The 25,147-nt window shown below is 41.1% G+C and overlaps 1 protein-coding gene and 1 long non-coding RNA gene across 8 annotated transcripts in view; one reads left to right on the top strand and one right to left on the bottom strand.

Annotated features, from left to right (window-relative positions):
• eea1 (early endosome antigen 1) overlaps positions 1 to 25,147 on the bottom strand; it is a 278,859-nt gene that overhangs the window by 189,861 nt on the left and 63,851 nt on the right. For all 7 annotated transcript variants that reach the window (XM_064341907.1, XM_064341909.1, XM_064341904.1 and 4 more), the window contains one exon: positions 657 to 696. In XM_064341907.1, coding sequence (XP_064197977.1) covers positions 657 to 696 — 40 coding nt within the window. The remainder of the gene's footprint in view (positions 1 to 656; positions 697 to 25,147) is intronic.
• Positions 24,670 to 25,061, top strand: LOC135258499 (uncharacterized). Its single transcript, XR_010331007.1, has 3 exons — positions 24,670 to 24,701; positions 24,789 to 24,853; positions 24,987 to 25,061. It is a non-coding gene; the product is annotated as an uncharacterized LOC135258499 (long non-coding RNA).

Raw genomic sequence — 25,147 nt, forward strand, 5'->3', positions numbered from 1 at the left:
ACATAACAACAGTTGGCATGCACAGAGGCTCTATGAAAATGGACACTACCTTTACATATATAAGTTCCAACTGAGATGATTGACTATGCCATCAGCTTAGGGACCTGCCTGACACAACAGTGATTTTGTTTTGGAATATTTTTTATATTTTGACCTCAACCAACCAACATGTGGTTTGATTAGGTTCAGACTTTAATCTGGAATCTTGATCTAACTGCCAATACACACACCAAGTTTCATAAATTTATGCCAATCAGTTTTGGAAATATAATCATTTTTGTGAGAAGCCATGCCCAATGCAAATTCATTAGCTTGTCAATTGGCCATATTTTCACAGAACCACAAGAAAAATGTTTCACTGCTTGGCCCCCTAAAAAGGCAATACACAACATGGTGGCAATGATCATTACTGCTTTCGATAATTATTGTTGTGGTATATGACACACCCTTAATTCTACGGCTTGAAAATTAAGTTGTAATTTGGCATCATTTTTATCAATAGTTTTGTATGCAGATAGGTATTTATGGTGTCTTTCATTTACCCACACTAAGGAGAATATAATGTGTGTTATGTGATGATGTCACAACTTGCATCCTACAACTACCACACAAATACACAAATACACACACACACACAGTCTTTAAAGTTCCTTTACCTGACTCCTCCACACCAGCCTGGCCATCATTCTGTGGGCCCTAAAAGAGAAGAGAATTTGTGATACTATTTATAAGGGATAATCCACAAAGAGTTATATCATTTTAATGCATGATGTGGAGGCAAAGTACCACCTGAAGCAGAGTCAATTATCCCATGATCACTTAAGACAATAGCATTCACTTAATTTTGTTGGATGTTTGCTTTTAAAATAAAAGGTTATTAAGCAAGAGAGGGCCGCGTTTCCACCGCAGGAACTTTACCCCGGAACTAGGAACCTTTTGAGGAACTCAGTGCGTTTTGACCGCAGGAACTAGGGTCTAAATTTAGTTCCGGGGGCTTTATTTTACCCCCAAAAAAGTTCCTGCTCGGGGGGTAGTACTTTCCAAAAGTACCGGAACCTTTGGGGTGGGGCACAAGCGCTGAAAATTTCTGATTGGTCGACTACTTGCAGTGTTATTTGTTTTATTTCAACCGCCATGTTTAAAAATCTGCAGCCGCAAACCGATTTATTTTCATAATAACTTCAAATCAAACTTTGTATGTTATGCGGCGCAGTGTCCTAGTTTTGGTTATAGCCTGCCAACGTCTTGGAATTATAACGTGTGCTCTTCCGTTCTTTTCTTGCTTTAGTATTCGTTTTATAAAATGCTAAGCATTCGTGCTGGGACAGCATATTACGTACCAAAACATTCAAACGGATTAATTCGGTTGCTGAATATTTTCTTCCGGATTTTCTTTGTTAGCCCGTTGTAATTGACTCAAAACGTTTGATACAGTTATGTGAGGTATGCGGTAGTTCTGCGTAATTCACATTGGTGATACAGTAAAAGCAAACTGGAATTCACCTTCCGCACTTTTTGTCAGGGTAAAATAACAGGTTAATTCTAGTAATCGTCCCTTTAGCTTTTTCAGACTGCCGTAATTTTACTCTGCCATTCTTCAATTCCACAAAAAGACCAGGAAGACTATGGACTAATTTATGGTGCATGGTTCGCATCTGGAGGGCACACTTCGCTGCTCGGCTAGCAGTAACTTCGAAGGAAAGCAAACGGTGGCTGTACCACTACTAATTTAAATTTTCACGCAAGTCCGAGTTTTCGTTCTATTCTTGTCATTTTGCGATTAGCCTATATGGAATTGACGATGAGAAAGTAATCAAACAGCAAATTGTTTACAACGTGTGCATGTTTTCTGCTGTTGTTGCCAGTTATATTGGAAATGTAAATGCATTCTGTCGCCTCGGATGTCAAGACATTGTGATGGCCTCTGGGCCATAGCCTGGCCTATGTTGGTGTGTGTCTCTCTCCTTGCTCGTTTGGGAGTGGCCTTCTTGCTCTCTCTCTCTCCTAGCCTTGCCCCTCCCATTTTGAATTGTGCTTGCCCTTGCCTAACTCTCCTCCCCTCTCATTAGCAGATTGGCTTCACCTGGAGGCCATAAAGCATGGCTTCACGGCTGGTTCAGGTTCTCTCCACTCCTGCCTGGATGGCAGCTGCCGGGCCTGTTTAGTTTCTCTTTTTGCATTTTTTTGATTATTTAAATTAAAATTATTGTTTAACCAAGTTCTTTACCGTGTGGTCTCCCCTTTTTTGTTATAACTTAACAAGCGGTCATAACAAATGTGGGCTCGTCCAACTGTGGACCTAGTTTTTGTAGTTTTGGATTTGACATTGTTTTGTCTAAAACAAATACCCTAGACTTAAATTCTGAGGCATAGTTTTGCAGGGGGCCAGTTGTTGGGAGACACACGGTAATTGTTTTTTGGTTTATGCTTTATTTGGTTAATATTTGGTTAAAAATGTTTTTGTTGTTGCAAATTGAAGAAGTGAAATACAGGGAAGCACCACAGTGATAATCGGTAAGTGCTGTTCACAGCCAATGTGCAATCATGGGGATGAATATTGCCTGTTAGTTATGTCACTGCTAGCTGACTGGAGCTAAAGTCATTTCCCCAGTAGGAATAAGCAACGCTTCCTCATTAGGGGTATTCGTTGGTTTTCTTGTTTTTTTAGATGGTTTGTTGTTTTTGTGTGTTATCCGTGTGGTTAGAGCAGTTGTCTCAGGGGCACTGCCGTAGCTTGGGTGGAGGCAGCCAGCCTTTCCTGAAGCAAGCGGTATACAGGTGCATAAGTACCCACCACCAGTATGCACATGAAGCCTAGGGTTGAGTTATTTAGTTTTGAGTAGGCAGTTTAGGGGGAAGCTCCTTTTTCTGTTTGTCCTTTATGATTGTTCATTGGGTGGGAAGCACAGCTGGATTATCTTTCTGGTTGCTTTATCTATAAGGTTGTAGTTTAGGAGTTTCTCTTCAGTCATGGAGCTCAAACATGATAATCCTATGGTTGCAGAGTTCATGGTACGGCCTTCACGTAGTACTTTGATGCAGTTTATTAAGGCAGACCTAGTTGATTTGGCAGAACATTTGGGCTGGTCAGGTTTTGAGGACACGCCTAAAAAAGCCTAAATGAGGAAGATTGTTGAGGGCCTAGCAGTGTCTGCAAAGCTTTTAGAAGCTGCTGAGCCTCAAACTGTTTGTTTTGTATCTCCACAATTTCATACAAGTAATCTGTCGTTTGAACAGTGTATGGAACTAGAGAAGGAAAGAGCAAAAATTGAGAGGGAGAAGTGGCAGTTTCAATTGGAGCAGGAGAGATTAAAAGTAGACTTGGAGAGAGAAAAGCTTCATAAGGAGACAGAGATTGCTCTAGAAAGGGAGAGATTTAAGGTTGAACAGTTGAAACTGGAGCTGATAAAAGAAGGAAGGGGTAATGAATCTCTTTTGGGTAATGGTATGCCACGCCAATCTGGTGGTGCGTTTGATGTTGCTGGGAACTTGCGCTTACTCCCAAAGTTTGATGAAAGAGATCCTGACACATTCTTTTCATTATTTGAGCGTGTTGCACAGTCTAGGAGATGGCCTGACGCTGATAAAACACTGATGTTACAATGTGTCTTCATAGGGAAAGCTCAGGAAGCGTACTCTGCCCTCAGCCCCGCTGATAGCATAGATTATGTTAAGGTCAAGGCAGCTGTGTTAAAAGCTTATGAATTAGTTCCTGAGGCGTATAGGCAAAGGTTCCGTAACTGGAAAAGAGGGCACAGACAAACTCATGTTGAATTTGCCCGCTCCATTATAGCCCATTTTGGACGTTAGTGTTCTGCCTCTCAGGTGTACACTTATGAAGACTTGTGTGATCTCATTGTGTTGGAGCAATTCAAAAACTCTGTTCCTGACCACATTGCAACATACATTAATGAGAGTAAGGTAAAGACAGCATCTGCGGCTGCGGTGCTAGCTGATGAGTATGTGTTAACTCATCCAGGTTGTTCAGCAATTCGCCGTTATCATGGTGATGAGGGTCAAAGGGAGAATTTTAATTTCAAACATGGGAAATCTGCCAATACTCAGGAGTCAGTGCAGGTCCACGTCAGAAATGTTCCAGGCACTGATGGGAAATTTGACTCTACTCGAATTTGTCATGTATGTAAAAACAAGGGTCATTGGAAGGGGGAGTATCCAATAAATAAGGGTGTTCAGAAGTCTGCTCACAATTCTGGTAGTGTCTATGTCAATCTATGGGGCTGGTTGCTCCATCACCTCCATCACCGCCTGTGCCTACATCAGCAACTGTTCCCCTGTTGAAGCCATTGCTTGTGCCATCCCGGGAAGTAGACACAGGTTATACTCCATTTATCACTACTGGCTTTGCCTCCTTGGGTGATAGTGCAGTTAAAAAACCTGTTAAGGTTTTGAGAGACACTGGAGCCTCTCAGAGCTTTATTTTGGAGGGGGTTTTGCCTTTTTCTGCTAGCACTGATACTGGTACTGTAGCTTGGATTTGGGGAATAGAATTGATCCCAATGAGTGTACCCTTACACAAAGTTACCTTAGTCTCAGACCTAGTACAAGGTGAATTCGCCATGGGTGTGCGCCCTTCTCTGCCAATGGAAGGTGTAGATATTATTCTTGGAAATGATCTAGCAGGGGTCAAGGTTTGGAAAGATGTCCTACCACCCTTGGTGGTTACCTCATCTCCGCATTGCTCTGAAAAGCCAGATAAGTGTGCAATGCACTACCCTCAGGTTTTCTCATCTTGTGCTGTGACTGGTGCAATGAGCAAGGCTAACTCAGCTGGTGGGGAGGAGTCTGCACAATCTGGGTCAGTCCAGCTCTCGCCTTCACAGGTCGAGTCAACCTCTGATAAAGGGAAAGAGCAGGTGGAACTGTTTGCCACCCCTTTGCCATCTGTCTCAAGAGAGGACCTAGTTAAGGAACAGGCAGTAGATCCCATACTTAAACCCCTATTTGAGTCAGTTTGCCCAGAAAGTGAGCTGGGGGGCGTCCCAGCGGGTTACTTCCTTAGAGAAGGTTTGCTCCTTAGGAAGTGGGCCCGTACAACTGACATTGTGCAGGGAGACCAGGTAACCCAAATTGTGGTTCCATCTAAATTCAGGCACCTGGTGCTGAATGTTTCACATGATGGGATTACTGGTCATCTGGGGGTAAAGAAAACATATGACCGTGTGCTGCGTCATTTCTTTTGGCCTCGTTTGAAGCGGGATGTGTCAGCTTATTGTAAGGTGTGTCACACCTGTCAGCTTACTGGGAAACCTAATCAGAAAATGGAGCCAGCGCCCTTGTATCCTATTCCAGTGGTGGAAAAGCCTTATGAGTACTTCCTTGTTGACTGTGTAGGCCCGCTGCCTAAAAGTAAGGCTGGGAGTAGTTACTTGTTGACCCATAATGTGTAAAAGTACGCGGTACCCAGCTGCATTTCCACTGCGCTCTATTAAGGCTAAGGTAATAGAGGTAGGGGGTGCCAAATTTGTGACAAAGTTGGATCTTCTCAAGGGTTACTGGCAAGTGCCTCTAACGGCAAGAGCAAGGGAGATATCTGCATTTATTACCTCCAGTGGGCTGTTCTCATATTCTGTTATGCCTTTCGGTTTGCGGAATGCTCCGGCCACATTTCAGCGACTAATGAACAAAGTTTTGTCTGGTTTAACAGGTTGTGCGGCGTACTTGGACGATGTAGTCCTGTACAGTGACACCTGGGTAGATCATGTCCACCGTCTGGAAGCTCTGCTTGACCAGTTAGTACATGCCAATCTGACTGTCAACTTGACAAAGTGTGAGTTTGCCAAGGCGACAGTCACTTACCTTGGCAGAGTGGTGGGCCAGGGGGTCGTGCATCCTGTACAGGCCAAAGTAGATGCTATTGATAAGTACCCAGCACCGACCAGTAAGAAAGAGCTGATGCGGTTTTTGGGATTAGTGGGCTATTATCTGAGTTTTTGTAGCTGTGAAAGACTTGCTTTGTAACACTCCTGTGCTTGCAGCTCCGAACTTTGACAAGCCCTTTAAAATCCAAGTAGATGCTAGTGGGATTGGTGCAGGAGCGGTTCTGCTGCAGGAGGGGGAACAGGGGGTTGAACATCCTGTATGCTTCTTCTCCCGAAAATTTGGTAGACATCAGTTGAACTATTCAGTAGTGGAGAAGGAGACACTTGCATTAATTTGGTCCCTACAGTATTTTGACGTGTATGTTGGGGCTGGATCTGTGCCAGTCACAATATATACAGATCATAACCCACTCACTTTCCTTTCCAGTATGCAGAACAGCAACCAGCGGCTGATGCGCTGGCTGTTGTTTTTGCAGCCTTATCACTTTGACGTTTGTCATATCAAGGCCCGGGACAATGTAATGGCAGACGCCCTGTCTCGCGCCCTTGCCTAATGCCAACGAAGACCACAGTGGGTCTCCGTTTTTTTATGGGGGGGGGGGGTGTGATGGCCTCTGGGCCATAGCCTGGCCTATGTTGGTGTGTGTGTGTGTGTGTGTTGGTGTGAAAGTGAATGTTCACATAAAAACATAATGAATGTGTTTGAGAGGATATATAAAACAGTTACAATCTGACTATTGGCCTGTTATATCCTATTTGTTGCATAACAACAGTCCAAGTTCAACTACCAACGACAGTTTTGCTTGGCAACGGTAAAATATGCCCAAACGGCTACAGAAGAATATTTCAATTCCAGGTGATTAAATCGATAAAAATCAATAAATACAAAAGTAACCATATATAGTCATTGTTGGTAACCCGTTGTATATAAGTGGAATAAACCCCTCCGGGCTGTCCCGGTTATGAGAAAATAATGTAGGCTACTTCGGTGGTAGTATGGGGTTACAGAAGAAATCATAGGACAGATGGACTGATGACAACGTTGCTTTTTCATACGTCAGTGGGCTAATTTGCCTAATCTTCGCGGGACTTTAGACCGCGGTGGAAACGCAGACACCAATGGGCTGAAGGAACCTTTTAGTTCCTGGAAAAGTAGTTCCGGGAGTAGTACTTTTGGTGGAAACGCTTTAGATATGACCTAGCAACCAGGCACTAATTCTAGTCCCTCTCCTTCTCATCAAATAGCAAATCAGCATTATGTTAGGTTCACTACTATTCCACTACAAAATACTATTTAGCTCATTTAACAGATCAAGGCATTACTGATTCATTCTCTGTCTGGCTGGTCAGAGCAATCGCTGTACAGACATATCAGCAGCAAAAGGTCCAACATGTGGTAAAGGTATACAGCATAATGATGTACACCTCTACCCTTCCTCATTTTTGATGAAGTATAATGGGTGGCTAATTTGATTTTGGAGATACCTCCGATGCAGGCGGGCCATTGAACAAACTCACATTATTCAGTGTAGATGCTGTTCCTACGATAAACAGTATTATCTTGCAAGATTGCTCCCATAATGCAAATCTGATATACAAAAAAGCACAGCATCTAACTGGCTATTTCTCAGTCCAAACCTGGACTAGCTACATCAAAATAAAAAAGTGAATACACATGTACATTAATTATAACTACAAGTTGCAGCGACTAGCTAGTTAACCACCCACTATTACATTACTTTTTTAACTCATGCAACCAATATATTACATATATTAAGGTGTGAGGAATAGGTGCAGGCTTACTTTATACTATACAGTGCCTTTGGAAAGTATTCAGACCCCTTCACTTTTTTCACATTTTGTTACATTACAGCCTTATTGTTAAAATGAATTAAATTCACATTAATTTTTATCCTCATCAGCGAAAGCAGGTTTTTTTGAAAATGTTTCAGCAAATTTACTAAAAATAAAAAACTGAAATATCACATTTACATAAGTATTCAGACCCTTTACTCAGTGCTCTGTTGTGGCACCTTTGGCAGGAATTACAGCCTCGAGTCTTCTTAGGTATGACACAACAACTTGGCACACCTGTATTTGGGGTATTTCTCCCATTATTCTCTGCAGATCCTGTCAGATTGGATGGGGAGCGTTGCTGCACAGGCATTTTCAGGTCTCTCCAGAGATGTTTGATCGGGTTCAAATCCCAGCTCTGGCTGGGCCATTCCAGGACATTCACAGACTTGTCCCGAAGCCACTCCTACGTTGTCTTGGCTGTGTGCTTAGGGTCATTGTGCTGTTGGAAGGTGAACCTTCACCCTAGCCTGAGTTGTTATGCATTAAATTGATATAACACTTCTCGTCACATTAAAGACCATCTTGCAAGTTAAATTTTTTACGAAATGTATACTTAACCTTGTCTGTAAATGACCATTTGAAAAGTTATTGCAGGCTTGAATAATTTTTACAAGACATAAGGGCACAAATTCAGAGGAGCTAGTGGCCGCTTTGAGCAAGGCTCCTAAACACGCCTTTTTTTCTCAACATTGCGTCATATTAGCCCAATGTGCAGTAGTAGTGAGTCTTAGTGGTTGTGATATAGTGAGTTGGTTTTGTTTCAGTAGTTTTATATTGCATTTCACCATGTATCATCATGGTAAATTATTGTGTTTGTGCAGTTTGCACAAACTCCAGCCTGTCAGGACATCGAGCACACAATTTTCCTAACAGGAAAAGGAACGGTGCTAGCTTTCGTGCCTGAGTGCGTTTTGTGCAGGTGAAGAGACGGGACTTCACTGCTGCATTTGTTACAAAATACTCCTGCCGGTATTAGACAACCAATACTAGTTTTGTTATAGCATGATAGCAAACTTTACAATGTTGTGATGTGAACACATCATTAATATTGTTAGCTAACGCCCATAGATACGTGTTCATTCTACAGTCAATATCTGTGACTAAATATTAAATAAACATACAACCTTACCATTGGTTTTACGCGTAGAGATGTCGCTTTTTAGACTGCGTGGTCAAATATTGTCTTGGACAATCCGTTTGTGAAATATACGCGCATTTGTGACACCAGGGTGTCTTCCAAAATAGCTGTGCGTAATACCACACGTGTTGATTACGGCATTGTCGCCCTTTTTAGTACGGTATGGCTTGATTGGCAATTCATTTAATCAGTAGGTGAGAGTATAAGCTTTCTAACGATGTATAACATGTCTATTTTTGCTTTTGGAATAGCGTTTTATAAGTCAGCGTAAACAAATTTTTTCTCATCATCGCATTCACTTACTCACACTCTGTGGTAGGATTAAAAGACGCTGCACCTAACGAAACGTTGTCAACGATTTTTCGGAATTTCTTGGAAAGTACTATTATTATTGAGGACGTCTGGGCATAGCTAAGCCATTTGTTTGCTGATAGCCTAGCTGACATCGTTTTCTGGAGCGAAACAGAAGTGGATAGGACTGTGTCATTGATCTCTGTCTCTATCTACTGAACACAGATAAAATGTTATATTGCTATGTAAGTATTACTGCTCAAAATATTTTGGTTATATATGTTATTTTTGAAATTGAGTGTCTTTAAATAGGTTAGTGGTATTATATAATGTGGATATATCTAAGCTAACGCTGGTCACTCACCAAGACACCTGCCCAGTTCTCCACTGGTTCTCCTCACACCACAACTCAATTTCTCTCCTCTCACCGTTATTCCTTGTAACTCTGAGCCCACCCCTGCCCATAGCTACCGCCGGCCGTGCTGCGCAACCTGTGCAATATGCCGCACAAATGATTTGGCCCTTCGCGAGTGCCGCACACAACGGAAACTATGCAGACTACACAAAATTATAAAACAGCATTTAGATGGTCCGGCGTGTATGTAGAGCTGCAGCGCTTCCACGCCGCAAATAAAATAGGTGTCAGACACAAATTCCAATCCATTGCTCAGCTTAGCAGAGAATGCACATTTCAGAGCGCCTTAGAGACAGATAGAATAATAACACATAAATACACATTTCAAATAATAAATACGACATTGAGAAAAAACGAATAAAAAAAGACGAAATATCAACTCGCGACCTGCGTGCAGAGTAGCCTACCGTATTATTTATTTAGACATTGGCAGATGAGAACATTTTCGGTTACGCTGACCGATAAAACGCTATTCCAAAAGCAAAATCAGACATGTTATACATCGTTAGAAAGTTTGTACTCTCACCTACTGAATAAATGAATTGTCAATCAAGCCAAATTGTACTAAAAAGGCCGACAACGCCGTAAGTAACAAGTGTGGTATTAAGCACAGCTATTTTGAAGGTAGCCTACCCAGGGATCACAAATGCGCGTATATTCCACAAACGGATTGTCCAAGACAATATATGAACACTCAGTCGCAAAAGGGACATCTCTACGCGTAAAACCAGTGGTAAGATTTTATATTTATTCAATGTTTAGTCCCAGATATTGACTGTAGAATGACATGGTATAATATTTAAAAACTTAGTCACGCTTATTTCGTTATTCAGTGAGCAGCATTTTCACTACTGTATTGGCATATTTCAGGGCTAATGTCAGGTTTATCTTGTTGCTACGGAATATTACATTACATTACATTACAGGCATTCGGCAGACGCTCTTATCCAGAGAGACGTACAACAAAGTGTATAACCATAACCAGGAACAAATGTGTCGAAAACCCTAGAGAGAAGTACCGTTCCAAGTTCAGGGAACAACCGCATAGTTCAACTTGGACCCTGTAGGTTAAACTGATTAACACTAACACAAACAAGAACAGCAACAACGCAGTCTATGCAAAAATACAAGCAATAGTTAAGACGAGTTAAGTCACCTACGAAACAACTACCTAGTTACAACCCTAAGCTTACAGTCAATTTAGAGATTAAATTGAGAATACGATTTCTCTCAGCATAATGACGGATTCAAAGACTAAACGAACTCACCCGATATAGTCTTCAAATGGATCCATGCCAAAGAAAAGTAATGATTCATCCTCTCAAAAAGCTTTTACTAACAAACTTTTAGTAGCAAAAAACGAAATATCAACTCGCCACCCCTGCTACCTGCGTACTGCGTTACGAGTGCCGTATTATTTATTCAGACACTGGCAGACTACAGCATAAATTGTGTCTTTTGTTTATATTCAATATTAGTAATTGCAGCGAGAAACTGCAGCTGTAGATACAAGATAGTTTATGTTATGGTAGCAACGGAACGAAGCGGACTATATATGTATTACCGTCATTGTTTATTTATACCAGCGTGTATTCGCGCGTTTGCACAGAAACTCAAAACCTATCAATAAAATGGTTTAGCTGTTTCTCAGCATAAGGACAGATTCGAAGCATAACGAACTCACCAGATATTGTCTCCAAAAGGATCCATGCCAAAGAAAAGTAATTATTCATCCTGTCAAAAAGCTTTTACTAACACACTTTTAGTAACTCTGGATGGTCGTCCATTGCTTCCCCGACATTCAGACCCTCCCCTCACTGATAAAAACGAGATTACTTAGGATTACTTAGTTGCGTTGCCATGGACGTCTTCTAGCCGCTTGCCGAAAAAGAAGTTTACTAGATGTCGTAACACTTTAGATTTGGAGCTAAAGCTCTTCCGCACCCCAACTAATAAAAAAGTCCAAATGGCGGGCAAACAATATGGCAGACATAGGTGGTCCCATTAGCAAAGATGTAGAGCACATTCAGGTGCATCGGTCGATTAAGTTTTGTGTTGATCTGACTTATGGTGTGGGCGTTATGGCCTTTTACGCATGGCCCTTTGTTATAGCGCCACCATCTGGCCGACATAGGTAATCTTTTGTGCCTGAGTAGTGGGGGGCCATAGGAACCCACCTGCCAAATTTGGTTGCTCTAGGACATCTGGTTGCTGAGCCTCAGACACTTTTAGCGGAGAAAAATAAGAATAATAATAATTAAAGCCGCAAGGGGTGTTGGGAGGGGTCCAAGCATTGGCACTATCGCGCCCCCCATGGAGCAATTTTAAAATGGCTTTGTCCTCATGATCATATACCTTCACCAAACATATCTACTGAATATGTGACAGGTGCTGGTGTTTTGGTCCGCAAGTAGGGCAAGGTCATTTTTCCGTTTTTTACAGATTACGAAAGTGCAGATTATAAGCTTTCAAATGATGTGTCATACATTGAAATCTGAAAATAGTTGAAGAAGATATGCTTATTTGAATGCTGGTACTCCTAAAATCAAGTAGCAGAGAAAATCCCCTTGAAAGATCTTGAACTTTTCACACTTCTCACAGGGAGATAATGGGTGGGAACAATAGCTAGTTAACTCCACCCCAACCACTCCCCCACTAGAGTACCTGTAAATACTTGCCCATTTAGGGGTTACCCTATTTAAAGCTTTATAACTCCAGATGTGAACACCACAGAGACTAGAAAAATGTCTTAAATGAAGCAATATATTTGTACCATTTATAATACTAGCTTAGATTACTTTACATTCATAATTTTGTAAGAAATAAAGTGCCACAAATGCAATGGTCAAGGCAAAAAATCTAAAATGAATTTGCTTCTTTTTTAGTTCGCAGTGAAACACTGGGAGATTGCGGGTTAAAGTAGACATGTCCTGGATCAAAAACTTCTTGACCACAAGTTCATAAAATCTAAGGGTGGATATGTAGAACTACTAAAGATCTATGAAGCAAAAACTAAGCAGTGTACCCAGCATCTCCAAATCTACCCAAAATGTCTAAATTATTAACACTGGTCTAAAATAGCTAAGGGTCCAGAAACAAATCCAAAATCTCTCCAAAAAGGAATACAATGATTTTTGTCCATTGTAAAGCATATGAGCCCCTTATGAAGGTTTAAGATGAAATATAGATATAATTTAAACATAATGCAAACATATAGTCACACAATGCTGCACAGTACCTAAATGTGTAATAAATTAACTCTTGTATGTATTTCTATACTCTGTACACTCCTATGTTTTCTTGTATGGGAATGGGACGATATAAAAACATTTTTCAGCCGTCCACCACGTTTTGGCAATGTTTCAACACTCTCCTCATCACTGTTGTATGCATCACAAAAACCATTACACTACTAACTAATGCTTACATTACAGTGTGAAATATCCACATTACATAATACCACTAACCTATTTAAAGACACTCAATTTCTAAAATAACGTAATAACCGAAATATTTTGAGCAGTAATACTTACATAGCAATGATGAAATCTCCTCTATGTTCAGTAGATGGAGACAGAGACAGTAAATCAATGAAAGTTATATCCGCTTCTGTTTTGCTCCAGAAAACAATGTCAGATAGGTCTATCAGCAAACATATGGCTTAGCTATGCCCAGAAGTCCTCAATAATAATGGTATTTTCCAAGGAATTACGAAAAATCGTTGACAACGTTTCGTTAGGTGCAACGTCTTTTAATGCTACCATATAGAGCGAATGCCATGGTAAGAAAATGTTCGGTTACGCTAACCTATAAAACGCTATTCCAAAAGCAAAATTAGACATGTTATACATCGTTAGAAAGCTTATATTCTCACCTACTGATTGAGTGTCCGCCATTTTAGCAACCTCACACAGTAAACAAACATAGGCTACTACCACACGGCTTTATTTATGGGCGGTGGCTTGACCGAAACAAAATGACAATAGCCAACGAAATCAAACATGCTAATTAAACTGCACCCCCATCACGCCTCCAAAACCCGGCTGTAAGAATCACTAAAACAAGCCGACTTTGCTGACAAATTATAAGTATTTAGTGACACAAAAAATGTTGTTTATTCTATTGAGTGACTTCTTCAACACTTTAACTTTCGTAATATGAAAAAAAAGGAAAACAGTAAAAAAAATTTAAAAAACCTTTTTTGCCTCCTAGCGCAATTTCAAGATTTGCGACTTGCGGACCTTTTCTCCAGCACCCGTCACATATCATCATGAGCAATGGATTGGAATGTGTGTCTGACGTAGTAAAATATTGATGACTTACGGCCAAATTTGTGCTAAAACATGATGTCTGATGACTTAGTTGCGTCACCATGGATGTGTCCTGGCCGCTTCCCGTAAAGGCCTTTACTATGTCGTAACACTTAGATGGCATGTTGTAACACTTAGATGGCCCGGTGTGTATGCACAGCTGCAGTGTTTCTGCGCCGCAACTAAAAAAGGCGTCACACTAGTGTTGTCACGATACCAAAATTTCGACTTTGATACTGATACCAGGTTTAGTATCACGATACTCAATACTGAAATGATACTTGAAACTTAAACGATGCTGATTCGACACTCGGTACCTAACGATACTGAAATTACCTTAATAGATCAGAAACGTAATGTCCACAAGGGTTGACCTCATTTTCGAATTCATGGTTTATTAACAACCTTTAAGTTGAAGCCTGTTCAACATATTAATAAGCATAGGCCTATAGTGTTACAACACTAAACAATAGAAACATATATTAAATATATTTCAAAAATTAAACAGTTGTAAACTAAATAATCTTTAAAACAGGTCTTTCACCTTTAAATAGATTTAAAAACAGCATATTTTAATAACAATACAGCATCTATCTATAATAAAATATTTCCAAATTGGAACACCTATTGCTACTGAAGTGAACGGAGTCAAAGCTTGCGCTGTATCAAGGAGCTGAGTGCACAAGCGCAAGTCACCTCACTTGGCAACCTTAGTTGCTACTGCCTTCTAGCGAAGATTCTGACAAATTACACTTTTCATCCTCTCAATCAGTAATGCGGGAGACAATTTTCCCTGGCTTTTACATTTGACTCAAAACTACCGAACGTCGGAATATTCTAATACCGAACCGTTTCTTTTTTTTTTTTTTTTTTTTTTTTTTTTTAAGTACCGAGAAAGTGCTGAAGTTTTGGTATACCGTGCAACACTACGTCAGACACATATTCCAATCCATTGCTCAGCTTAGCAGAGAATGCACATTTCAGAGCGCCACAGAGACAGATAGAATAATAACACATAAATACACATTTCAAATAATAAATACGACATTGAGAAAAAACGAAAAAAAAGACGTAATATCAACTCGCGATCTGCGTGCTGTGCGAAAAGTAGCCTACCGTTTTATTTATTTAGACTTTGGCAGATGAGAAAAATTTTGGTTAAGCTGACCTATAAAACGCTATTCCAAAAGCAAAATCAGACATGTTATTGTTACGTCCCCTGCCTCTGCTTGCCTGGGTAGTGCAGGTGGAGGTAGTTGCTTAATTACTTAATTGCCTGATTGCTTCCACCTGCCTGTGGCCCAATATAAGCCCAGTAGTATGAGGCAGGGGAGAGTTTTATTTTGGGGTTTGTGAACTTTGTGTGTTTTTGTTTGTTATTTAGATTAATAAATGTCTGGGTTTGTTTTTAGATCAGTTTCTGTCGTGTTTTTGATCCATCCGGACTTTGTTTGTTGCGGCCAGGCGAGCCAGCCGTAACAAAATGGGGGCTCGTCCGGGATCTGCCATCACAGTTCCCTGCGGCGGCGAGGAGGCTGCGCGCAGACACACAGTTCCCTGCGGCGTCGAGGACGACGCGCGTAGACACACTCCGCGCGTGAGGACGACGCCGCAGCCACACTTCCCTGCGGCGTCGAGGACGACGCGCGCAGACACACACTTCCCTGCGGCGTCGAGGACGACGCGCGCAGACACACAGTACCCTGCGGCGTCGAGGGCGACGCGCGCAGACACACAGTCCGCGGCGTCGAGGACGACGGCGCAGACACACAGGTCCCTGCGGCGTCGAGGACGACGCGCGCAGACACACAGTACCCTGCGGCGTCGAGGACGACGCGCGCAGACACACAGGTCCCTGCGGGTCGAGGACACGCGCGCAAACACTTCCTGCGGCGTCGAGACGAACGCGCAGACACAGTACCTGCGGGCGGGACGAGCGCGCAGACACACAGGTCCCTGCGGCGTCGAGGACGACGCGCGCAGACACACACTTCCCTGCGGCGTCGAGGACGACGCGCGCAGAGGGGTTTGTTTTTTTTAAAAAAATTAAAAAAAATAAATACCAAATGTCCACAAATTGTCCAGAGAAATCTGGCCAGGCGGGCCAGCCGTAACAGTTATACATCGTTAGAAAGCTTATACTCTCACCTACTGAATAAATCAATAGTCAATCAAGCCAAATTGTACTAAAAAGGGCGACAACGCTGTAAGCAACAGGTGTGGTATGCACAGCTATTTTTGAAGGTAACCGACATTTCACAAACGGATTATCCAAGACAATATATGACCACTCAGTCGCAAAAGGGACATCTCTACGTGTAAAACCAATGGTAAGATTGTATATTTATTCAATGTTTAGTCCCAGATATTGACTGTAGAATGACATGGTATAATTTAACAAGAAAATTTGTCTCATTTATTTCGTTATTCAGTGAGCAGCGTTTTCACTGCTATTGGCATATTTTAGGGCTAATGTCGGGTTTATCTTGTTGCTACGGAATATTACATTACATTGCAGGCATTTGGCAGACGCTCTTATCCAGAGCGACGTACAACAAAGTGTATAATCATAATCAGGAACAAGTGTGTCGAAAACCCTAGAGAGAAGTACCGTTCCAAGTGCAGGGAACAACCGCATAGTTCAACTTGGACCCTGTAGGTTAAACTGATTAACACTAACACAAACAAGAACAGCAACAACGCAGTCTATGCAAAAATACAAGCAATAGTTAAGACGAGTGCATTAACTAAGTCACCTACGAAACAGCTAACTAGTTACAACCCTAAGCTTACAGTCAATTCAGAGATTAAATTGAGAATACGATTTCTCTCAGCATAATGACGGATTTAAAGACTAAACGAACTCACCCGATATTGTCTTCAAATGGACCGTATTATTTATTTAGACATTGGCAGACTACAGCATAAATTGCGTCTTTTGTTTATATTCAATCTCATAAAAAACACGTTTTCAACGTACAAAAATGCCAAGTTACTAAAAAGTATTGATATCAAAATGACGCCAAGTTACGATACTACAAACAATATAGGCTATCTTGCCTCACCGAAATGACATAAGATGTATCTCAAAGCAATGCTACCCAATATTTCCTCAGTTCTTTCAAGTCACTTGGCCCTGTGTTTTCTAATCTTACCATTTCACAATGTCATGCAAACTTTCTGTCAGATCAAAGAGACAAATATTTCGAAATTGCCTCATGGAACACATTGAACATTGTACATTGAAATTAATGTATAAATTCATTAATGTACAGAACTGCTGCTGAGCAACGACAGGAAGCACATTTCTCCAGAAAACATGTTTATACTTGCTTCTGAACTGAATTTGAGTACATGTGCAAGTTATTGTATATTTGCTACGTACAATAAATACTGCATGTAAAACACATATTGTACATACATACATAGAGAACTTCTTTATCCGCATGGGGACATTTCCCTGGCAGCATCTTACATTCACATTCACGAACACACTTGTACCAAGAAACATACTATCATTCACGCAACAGAAAGCCTGGGCAGCGAAATACATAGGCCTACATACCAATACAAATTGGACATACACACACCTATTCAATCAATCTTGACTGTGAGAGAGCCATCCACACATATATTTGGCCTGTTCATGTAGTGCATGCTTATACACAGGGCCAAGTGACTTGAAAGAACTGAGGAAATATTGGGTAGCATTGCTTTGAGATACATCTTATGTCATTTCGGTGAGGCAAGATAGCCTATATTGTTTGTAGTATCGTAACTTGGCGTCATTTTGATATCAATACTTTTTAGTAACTTGGCATTTTTGTACGTTGAAAACGTGTTTTTTATGAGATATCAGTTCTTTTTGCAAAGCGTTTTATTATGAGAGTGAGAAATGCGACCCTGCAAGAAACGGTTGTGGATTATGGCTATCGTTGTGTGAATGTGTACAGTCTGATGAGCGTGTACCGTTCAGCAGTTTCGGTTTGCTATATATGTAAAACAGTGGCTGTGAGAAAGGATGCAATGGCGTAAGCGTAAACGCATCAGAAACGCAGATGGAATATGGTATGTACTCACGGATTTGACGTCCATCCAACGAGCCTTGACTGACAAAATAATCAACACGCCCGTAGAATTATAACTCCCTAGGCCGCAACTTGTGTAGCCTTCTGTCCTGCTCCGTTGTCTGTTATTTCGTGGAGATGCACTATTAGTGTTTGTAAGGTTTATCCTTCTGTCCTGCTCCATTGTCTGTTATTTCGTGGAGATGCACTTTTAGTGTTTGTAAGGTTTATAAGGCATTTTGATAGGATAATCTGCAGGTAGGAATCCTCTTCGCCGTTTTGCTAAACTAGAACCGGAAAACATGATAGTGGAGAATAGGAGCAGACGCATATGTCCCAGCAGGCTTTGCATATGAGAGAATAACAACAGTGTGAGAGAAATTAAAATGAAATTACGAAATTCCGTAGTTGAAACAATATGTTTTTAGCAGAATGGGCATGTAGGTGAAGGTTGACATGATCACGGAGTATAGTGCGAAGTAAATGGAGTGACCATGAGTGAGCTTATATTCCTTATCAAATGGTATATATAACAGTCGATATTGAACATTGGTTGTTGAAGTGGAGGGTCAAATAACATTGCACACATTATTTACCTGTAATGTAATCTATTGCACGAATGTGTTTTTCTCATGTTCAGTGCTAGTAGTTATACTTATGAGTGAATCATGATTTTAAATGTAATGTTTTAATGCGGAGTTGCAGAACGTACATACGTAGTAATTGTGTGTAGCCTATGTGGTTCGATAGAGAACAGGGCGAGGTAACATGAATGTAGAAACGTGGCGTTTGCTGATATTAAGGTTTTGTACGGTAGCCAAGTGAAGAAATATAGTTAGTAGAAATGGCACAGTGGTGAACCGGTGTAACTTTTAAATAAAAGGAATACATTTGCGTCATGAAATGCATATGGGTGGCCGTGAGTGAGTGAGGTTTACCAGTCTGTGACTTCGTTAGCTAATGCCATAGCTATGCAATGCGTGAAATATCATTAGCGAACCTGCCGGTAGTTTTAAAGAAGAACACAAGCCAGTAAGCACAGAAGAGCTTCCGTTGAATCCATATGGCTTAGCAATATTGTAGCCGGTCAATAACTGAACGTACAGACGGTAAGTCATAATGCATATATCTTAGCAATATTGTAGCCGGTTAATAACTGAACGGTGAACGGCGGGTAGATATGGTGCAAAAGCAATAATTAAGAAATAGTAGACAATTATTAGTGAGGGTCGAAGCAAGTTAAAGAAACGGGTTCCAAGCTGGGCTTGAACATGCGACCCAGTGTTCCCAAGCCTGTAACCTTACCCACTAGGCCACAGACGGATTAGCTGTTCAACCTGCGGAGTTGCGGAATGTACATAAGTACTAATTTTTTGTAGCGTATGTGGGTAGATAGAGAACAGGGCGAGGTAACAGGAATGTAGAAACGTGGCGTTTGCTGATATTAAGGTTTTGTACGGTAGCCAAGTGAAGAAATATAGTTAGTAGAAATGGCACAGTGGTGAACTGGTGTAACTTTTAAATAAAAGGAATACATTTGCGTCATGAAATGCATATGGGTGGCCGTGAGTGAGTGAGGTTTACCAGTGTGTGACTTCGTTAGCTAATGCCATAGCTATGCAATGCGTGAAATATCATTAGCGAACCTGCCGGTGGTTTTAAAGAAGAACACAAGCCAGTAAGCACAGAAGAGCTTCTGTTGAATCCATATGGCTTAGCAATATTGTAGCCGGTCAATAACCCAACGTACAGACGGTAAGTCATAATGCATATATCTTAGCAATATTGTAGCCGGTTAATAACTGAACGGTCAACGGCGGGTAGAAATGGTGCAAAAGCAATAATTAAGAAGTAGTAGACAATTATTAGTGAGGATCAAAGCAGGTTAAAGAAACGTGTTTCAAGCTGGGCTTGAACATACGACCCCGTGTTCCCAAGCCTGTAACCTTACCCACTAGGCCACGGACGGATTAGTTGTTCAAACTGTGGAGTTGCAGAATGTACATAAGTAGTAATTGTTTGTAGCGTATGTGGCTAGATAGAGAACAGAGCGAGGTAACATGAATGTAGAAATAGAAACGTGGCGTTTGCTTATATGAAAGTTTTGTATGGTAGCCAAGTGAAGAAATATAGTTAATAGAAATGGCACAGTGGTGAACTGGTGTAACTTTTTAATGAAAGGAATACATTTGCCGTGACTTCGTTAGCTAATGCCATAGCTATGCAATGCGTGAAATATCATTAGCAAACCTGCCGGTGGTTTTAAAGAACACAGGCCAGTAAGCACAGAAGAGCTCCCGTTGAATCCATGTGGCTTAGCAATATTGTAGCCGGTTAATAACTGAACGGTGAACGGCGGGTAAATATGGTGCAAAAGCAATAATTGATAAGTAGGCTAGTAGACAATTATTAGTGAGGGTTGAAGCAGGTTAAAGAAACGTGTTCTAAGCTGGGCTTGAACCTCCGACCCCATGTTCCCAAGACTGTAACCTTACCCACTAGGCCACAGGTGGACTAGCTGTTTGAACGGGAAATGTTTCAGAATAAAAATGTATGGGTATTTTGCGTGTCTATGCGCGTTTTTGATTGGGTCGTGTAGGGCAGATTTGGCTGGTGTTAGTGAAATGTCCAATGGGGAGACATGTTGTTAGTGGGATAGGCGGCAGGAAAAATAAGAATGAGAAGAAGAAGAAGAAAGAGAAGAAGAAGAAGAAGAAGGAGAAAACGCAAAATCCCCTTAGTTTGGGGCTTTATTGTGTGGACATGTGAAGTTGTTTATGAATTCTGTCTGTTGAAATGGGGTCAGAATGTACAGAATTTAATGTTTTTAAGGGCTGAGTGTCTGTGGCTGTTGTGGTTATTTCTGTGGGGAACCCTGAAAAGTGCCAAACTCTCGGTGCTGTATAGGTATGGGGGCATGCCCCCGCCAAGGCGTAACTTGGCGGGATGGCATACCTGCCATCCCAATATTAGAAATTGCAGCGAGAAACTGCCGCTGTAGACACAAGATAGTTTGTTATGTTATGTTAGCAACGGAACGAAGCGGACTACACATGTACTGCCATCATTGTTTTATTATACCAGCGTGTTTTCGCGCGTGTGCACAGAAACTGAAAACCTACCAATAAAATGGTTTAGCTATTTCTCAGCATAATGACAGATTTAAAGACTAAACAAACTCACCCGATACTGTCTTCAAATGGATCCATGCCAAAGAAAAGTAATTATTCATCCTCTCAAAAAGCTTTTACTAACAAGCCTTTAATAGCCTAGCATGCACTCTGGCTGGCACTGTCTGTCATTGCTTCCCCGACGTTCAGACCCTCCCCTCACTGATAAAAACTAGACCCTACGGTGTCGGATTACTTGCGTCGCCATGGATGTCGCTTGCCGTAAAGAAGTTTACTAGATGTCGTAACGCTTAGATTTGGAGCTCCAGCTTTTCCGCACCCCAACTAATAAAGAAGTCCAAATGGCGGGCAAACCATATGGCGGCGGACATAGGTGGTCCCAAAAGCAAAGTTGTAGAGCACATTCAGATGTGTTGATCTGACTTACGGTGTGGGAGTTATGACCTTTTGAACATGACCCTTTTGTTATAGCACCACCATCTGGCCAACATACGTGATTTTTAGTGCCTCAGTTGTGGGGGCCCATAGGAACCCACCCACCAAATTTGGTTTGTGTACAACTTATGGTTGCTGAGCCTCAGACATTTTAGCGGAGAAAGCTGCGACGCCCCAACGAACAAGTCAAAATGGCGGGCAAACAATATGGCGGACATAGGTGGTCTCAATGACAAAGTTGTACAGCATGCTCAGATGCATAGGTCCATGAAGTTGTGTGTTGATCTAATTTATGGTGAGGGAGTTATGGCCTTTTACGCATTACCCTTTGTTATAGCACCACCATCTGGCCGACATAGGTGATTTTTAGTGCCTGAGTAGTGGGGGGCCATAGAAACCCACCTGCCAAATTTGGTTGCTCTAGGACTTATGGTTGCTGAGCCTCAGACACTTTTAGCGGAGAAAAATAAGAATAATAATAATAATCGGAACAGATACAATAGGGTTCCACCAGCTTCGCTGCTTGGACCCCTAATAATCCTAACAAATACAATAGGGTTCCACCAGCTTCGCTGCTTGGACCCCTAATAATCCTAACAGATACAATAGGGTTCCACCAGCTTCGCTACTTGGACCCCTAATTAGTGGCTGCTTGGAACCTCTGACACTCCCTCAATAATGAAGTAATTAAAGTGCTGGCTTAAAAACAAGTGCTGGCCCAGCATGCATTGCATTGCTTAATGTGGTTATGAGATTCCTTGGCAGAGTTAATCACATTAAAATGTAGTTTGACTGCCATCTCATGCCTTTTCACAGTCATCGCAACATTGTCTTATTATCAAACAAATGTTCTCTCAAATGACACACATTTTGTCAATTAAAGTGTACTGAACACCAATTTAAATTGCGGATAATCATCATTTGTAATAAGGTTCAAAGTCACTCACTGTGCAGAACTGTTAAGTGATATTATTTTTTTTTTTATCAGTAATGATTTATCATTTCAGTTGACTGCTTTACGTTTATTACCCTTGAACTAAATAAAATCTTCAAAATTGATGTGTTGCATTTATATTTTTGTTCAGTGTAGTTAAAACGCTGGATTTAGAAATAAACACATTTCACATTATCCTCACTTCCTCGACTCACCAAACAGTTTAAGTATCTGAGTAGTGAAGGAACACGTGTAATCTTACCCGGTGCTACAGGGTCGTGATTAATTGCTACAGGGTCGAGATAAATTAAATGATTATCTGATTCCAAAATAATGTTTTAACCTTTCCTTTGTGCAAACAGTTATGCATAGACGGAGGAGACTGCTTTCCGGCCTGAGATGTATTTTACTAAGCCCGACCCAAAAAAAAAATTCTTTCATTCCTTGGAGACAAAGGGACAGTAATTCTGCGTGTTCAACCAATTGAGATGAACTGGAGACTCCACTTACTGGTTCCATGGATTCCTATGGCCAGGAGCTGCTCAATGGCGCATGAAGCCGATTCATGAAGGCTGCCATATTTTACTATCGGCTTTTGGCACCAGAGCGTGTGCACTGGGTACCTAAACTTGAGGTATCACAGTAAATGCATAGCAATGACGTTAACCCACAGGGGTGCGCTCTGAGAAAGCTTGCAAATCGCCGACGAGCTATGACTGCTGGTGGCTAGCTACAGGATTTTGTGGAAGAAAACAAGTGACTTATTGTGACAAGACCATTTCTAATGTGGTCTCTAACATTTATGCATGCTAATGTAATAAATAAGGCAGACAATATTTATATAGAATCATTTGGCAAGACTGTACATTACATTAGCTTGCTAGGTAGATAGGCTACATACTTACGTAAAGCTACGCGAGCTAGCAAGACTGAAATGTAAGTTGTGGTTACCTTGCTAACTAAATAAGTATTAGGTTTCGCAAGCTAGCTATTGAGCTGTCTTCCTGACTAGCCCCAGCCAGCCAGTTAGCTAGACAGTAGAACAGTTGTAGATGGCAAAATATTCCGAACAATACAAAATTTCAGTGGCAGTCAACTGTAACATAATGTAGTAAGGCGGAACTATATTCATCCTGTTGTGTCAGGTAAGCAGCTTAAGGTGAGCTATACCTGTGCACCTATGATATCCGCCTTCCATGATGGAGGCGAAGGCTGCGTCCAAATAGTCAAAAAAATTACGTCCTATGTCTTTTCCTAACCACTTTTCCTTGACCTTGATGGAAAACGTCATGAGGTCAAGGAAAGATGTAACGGAGAATTCATAAGGACTTAGGAAAAGACAACCGCTGTGCTAAGAGCACTTACACTAGGCTACGTAATTATGCGACAGCAGGTGTTACTGACGTGGATCTGCCGTGGTGAAATCACAATGTTCTAAAGATGGACTACTAAAACCGCATCTTAGATACTTCGCCCTGTGCGTTCTTACAGTTGTTGTTTCATGAAAGCTATATAAAACGTAGACAACCCAGTCAAAAATATTACTTCATTACCAAGGTTGGAATTGAAATAAAAAAGGAATATAGGCCACCAGTCACAAAAGTGAAAAGAAATGGTTGTCACGTTGAGAATGGTTGCTCACGCTCACCCTCCAGCCCACTCATATTTATCGACATGAATCCCAATTAGTATGACTGTATGAAAATAATTGTTAAATTTAATGCAAGATAGGCATAACATGTTAGGCCTACAAACCTACTACTGTAGGCTACATATCATCATTAAGTTTCAAACATGTTGATTTAAAAACATCATCTGGCTAAAAATCTCTCATATCCCTTTTTCTTGAAAGACAGACTTCTGTGTTATGGCTAATATGCTGATTATAATCTGATTATAAACCTATGCATAGGCTATAATAACTTGAGAACCACCACACAACTCAGTCATTTTGATCGTTTGTTTTCGTGAATGGCCGAATGGTGCGTCACTTTAAATGTTGCTGCGGCAAGGAAATGTAGGACGGCATTATCTCCTTTCCTTTCGTAAAGGACAGTCCAGTGTGCCCTATGCTAAAGGAGATAAGAAAGGAAGCATTGAAGCACCTTTCCTTAGCATTTAGAGAATTCGACCAGCTCTTATCATAGCTGCCACTTAGATACTTCTGGGTCATTTCACTCAGTTAGGAACCTTCCTAAGAAAAAAAGACTATTCAGACGCAGCTGTATTCTCTTTTGTTTGACTGAGACACTGTTTGCCACGCTGGTGAATCTCGTGTATGGCGTGAGTATTGTATGCTTTTAAACTACTATTGCAATTGCTCATATTTATTTGATGGTTATATGAACTGAACAAGCATTCCGTTTATAGGCAGACAAACCTTAATTGGTTATGTTGATGGATGGGCAGGGTATGCGTAAGCTGACACTACACAGGTATTTTAATTTAAATGTTTATTTGTTTTGTGATAATTCAAATGTTTGATTCCTTTGGCTTGCGATGTTTCATGTAGGCTAATGATGCGATACGATGTTAGAACGTAACTAATACCTCACCGTTCAACTGTAGTGCCTGAATGCTGTTGGTCGCGGGTTGGATGGCTGTGTTAGGGTTGTCGTCACCTTCTATTGTGGGTGAGTGGCAACCTTAAATGTTAACATACATTGGCAATACATGTATTGTATTTTTGTATTTAGTAATATTTGAATTATGCTTATACTGGTGATAAT

The sequence above is a fragment of the Anguilla rostrata genome, chromosome 7 (genome assembly GCF_018555375.3).
Source record: "Anguilla rostrata isolate EN2019 chromosome 7, ASM1855537v3, whole genome shotgun sequence".
NCBI classification, from domain to species: Eukaryota; Metazoa; Chordata; class Actinopteri; order Anguilliformes; family Anguillidae; genus Anguilla; species Anguilla rostrata.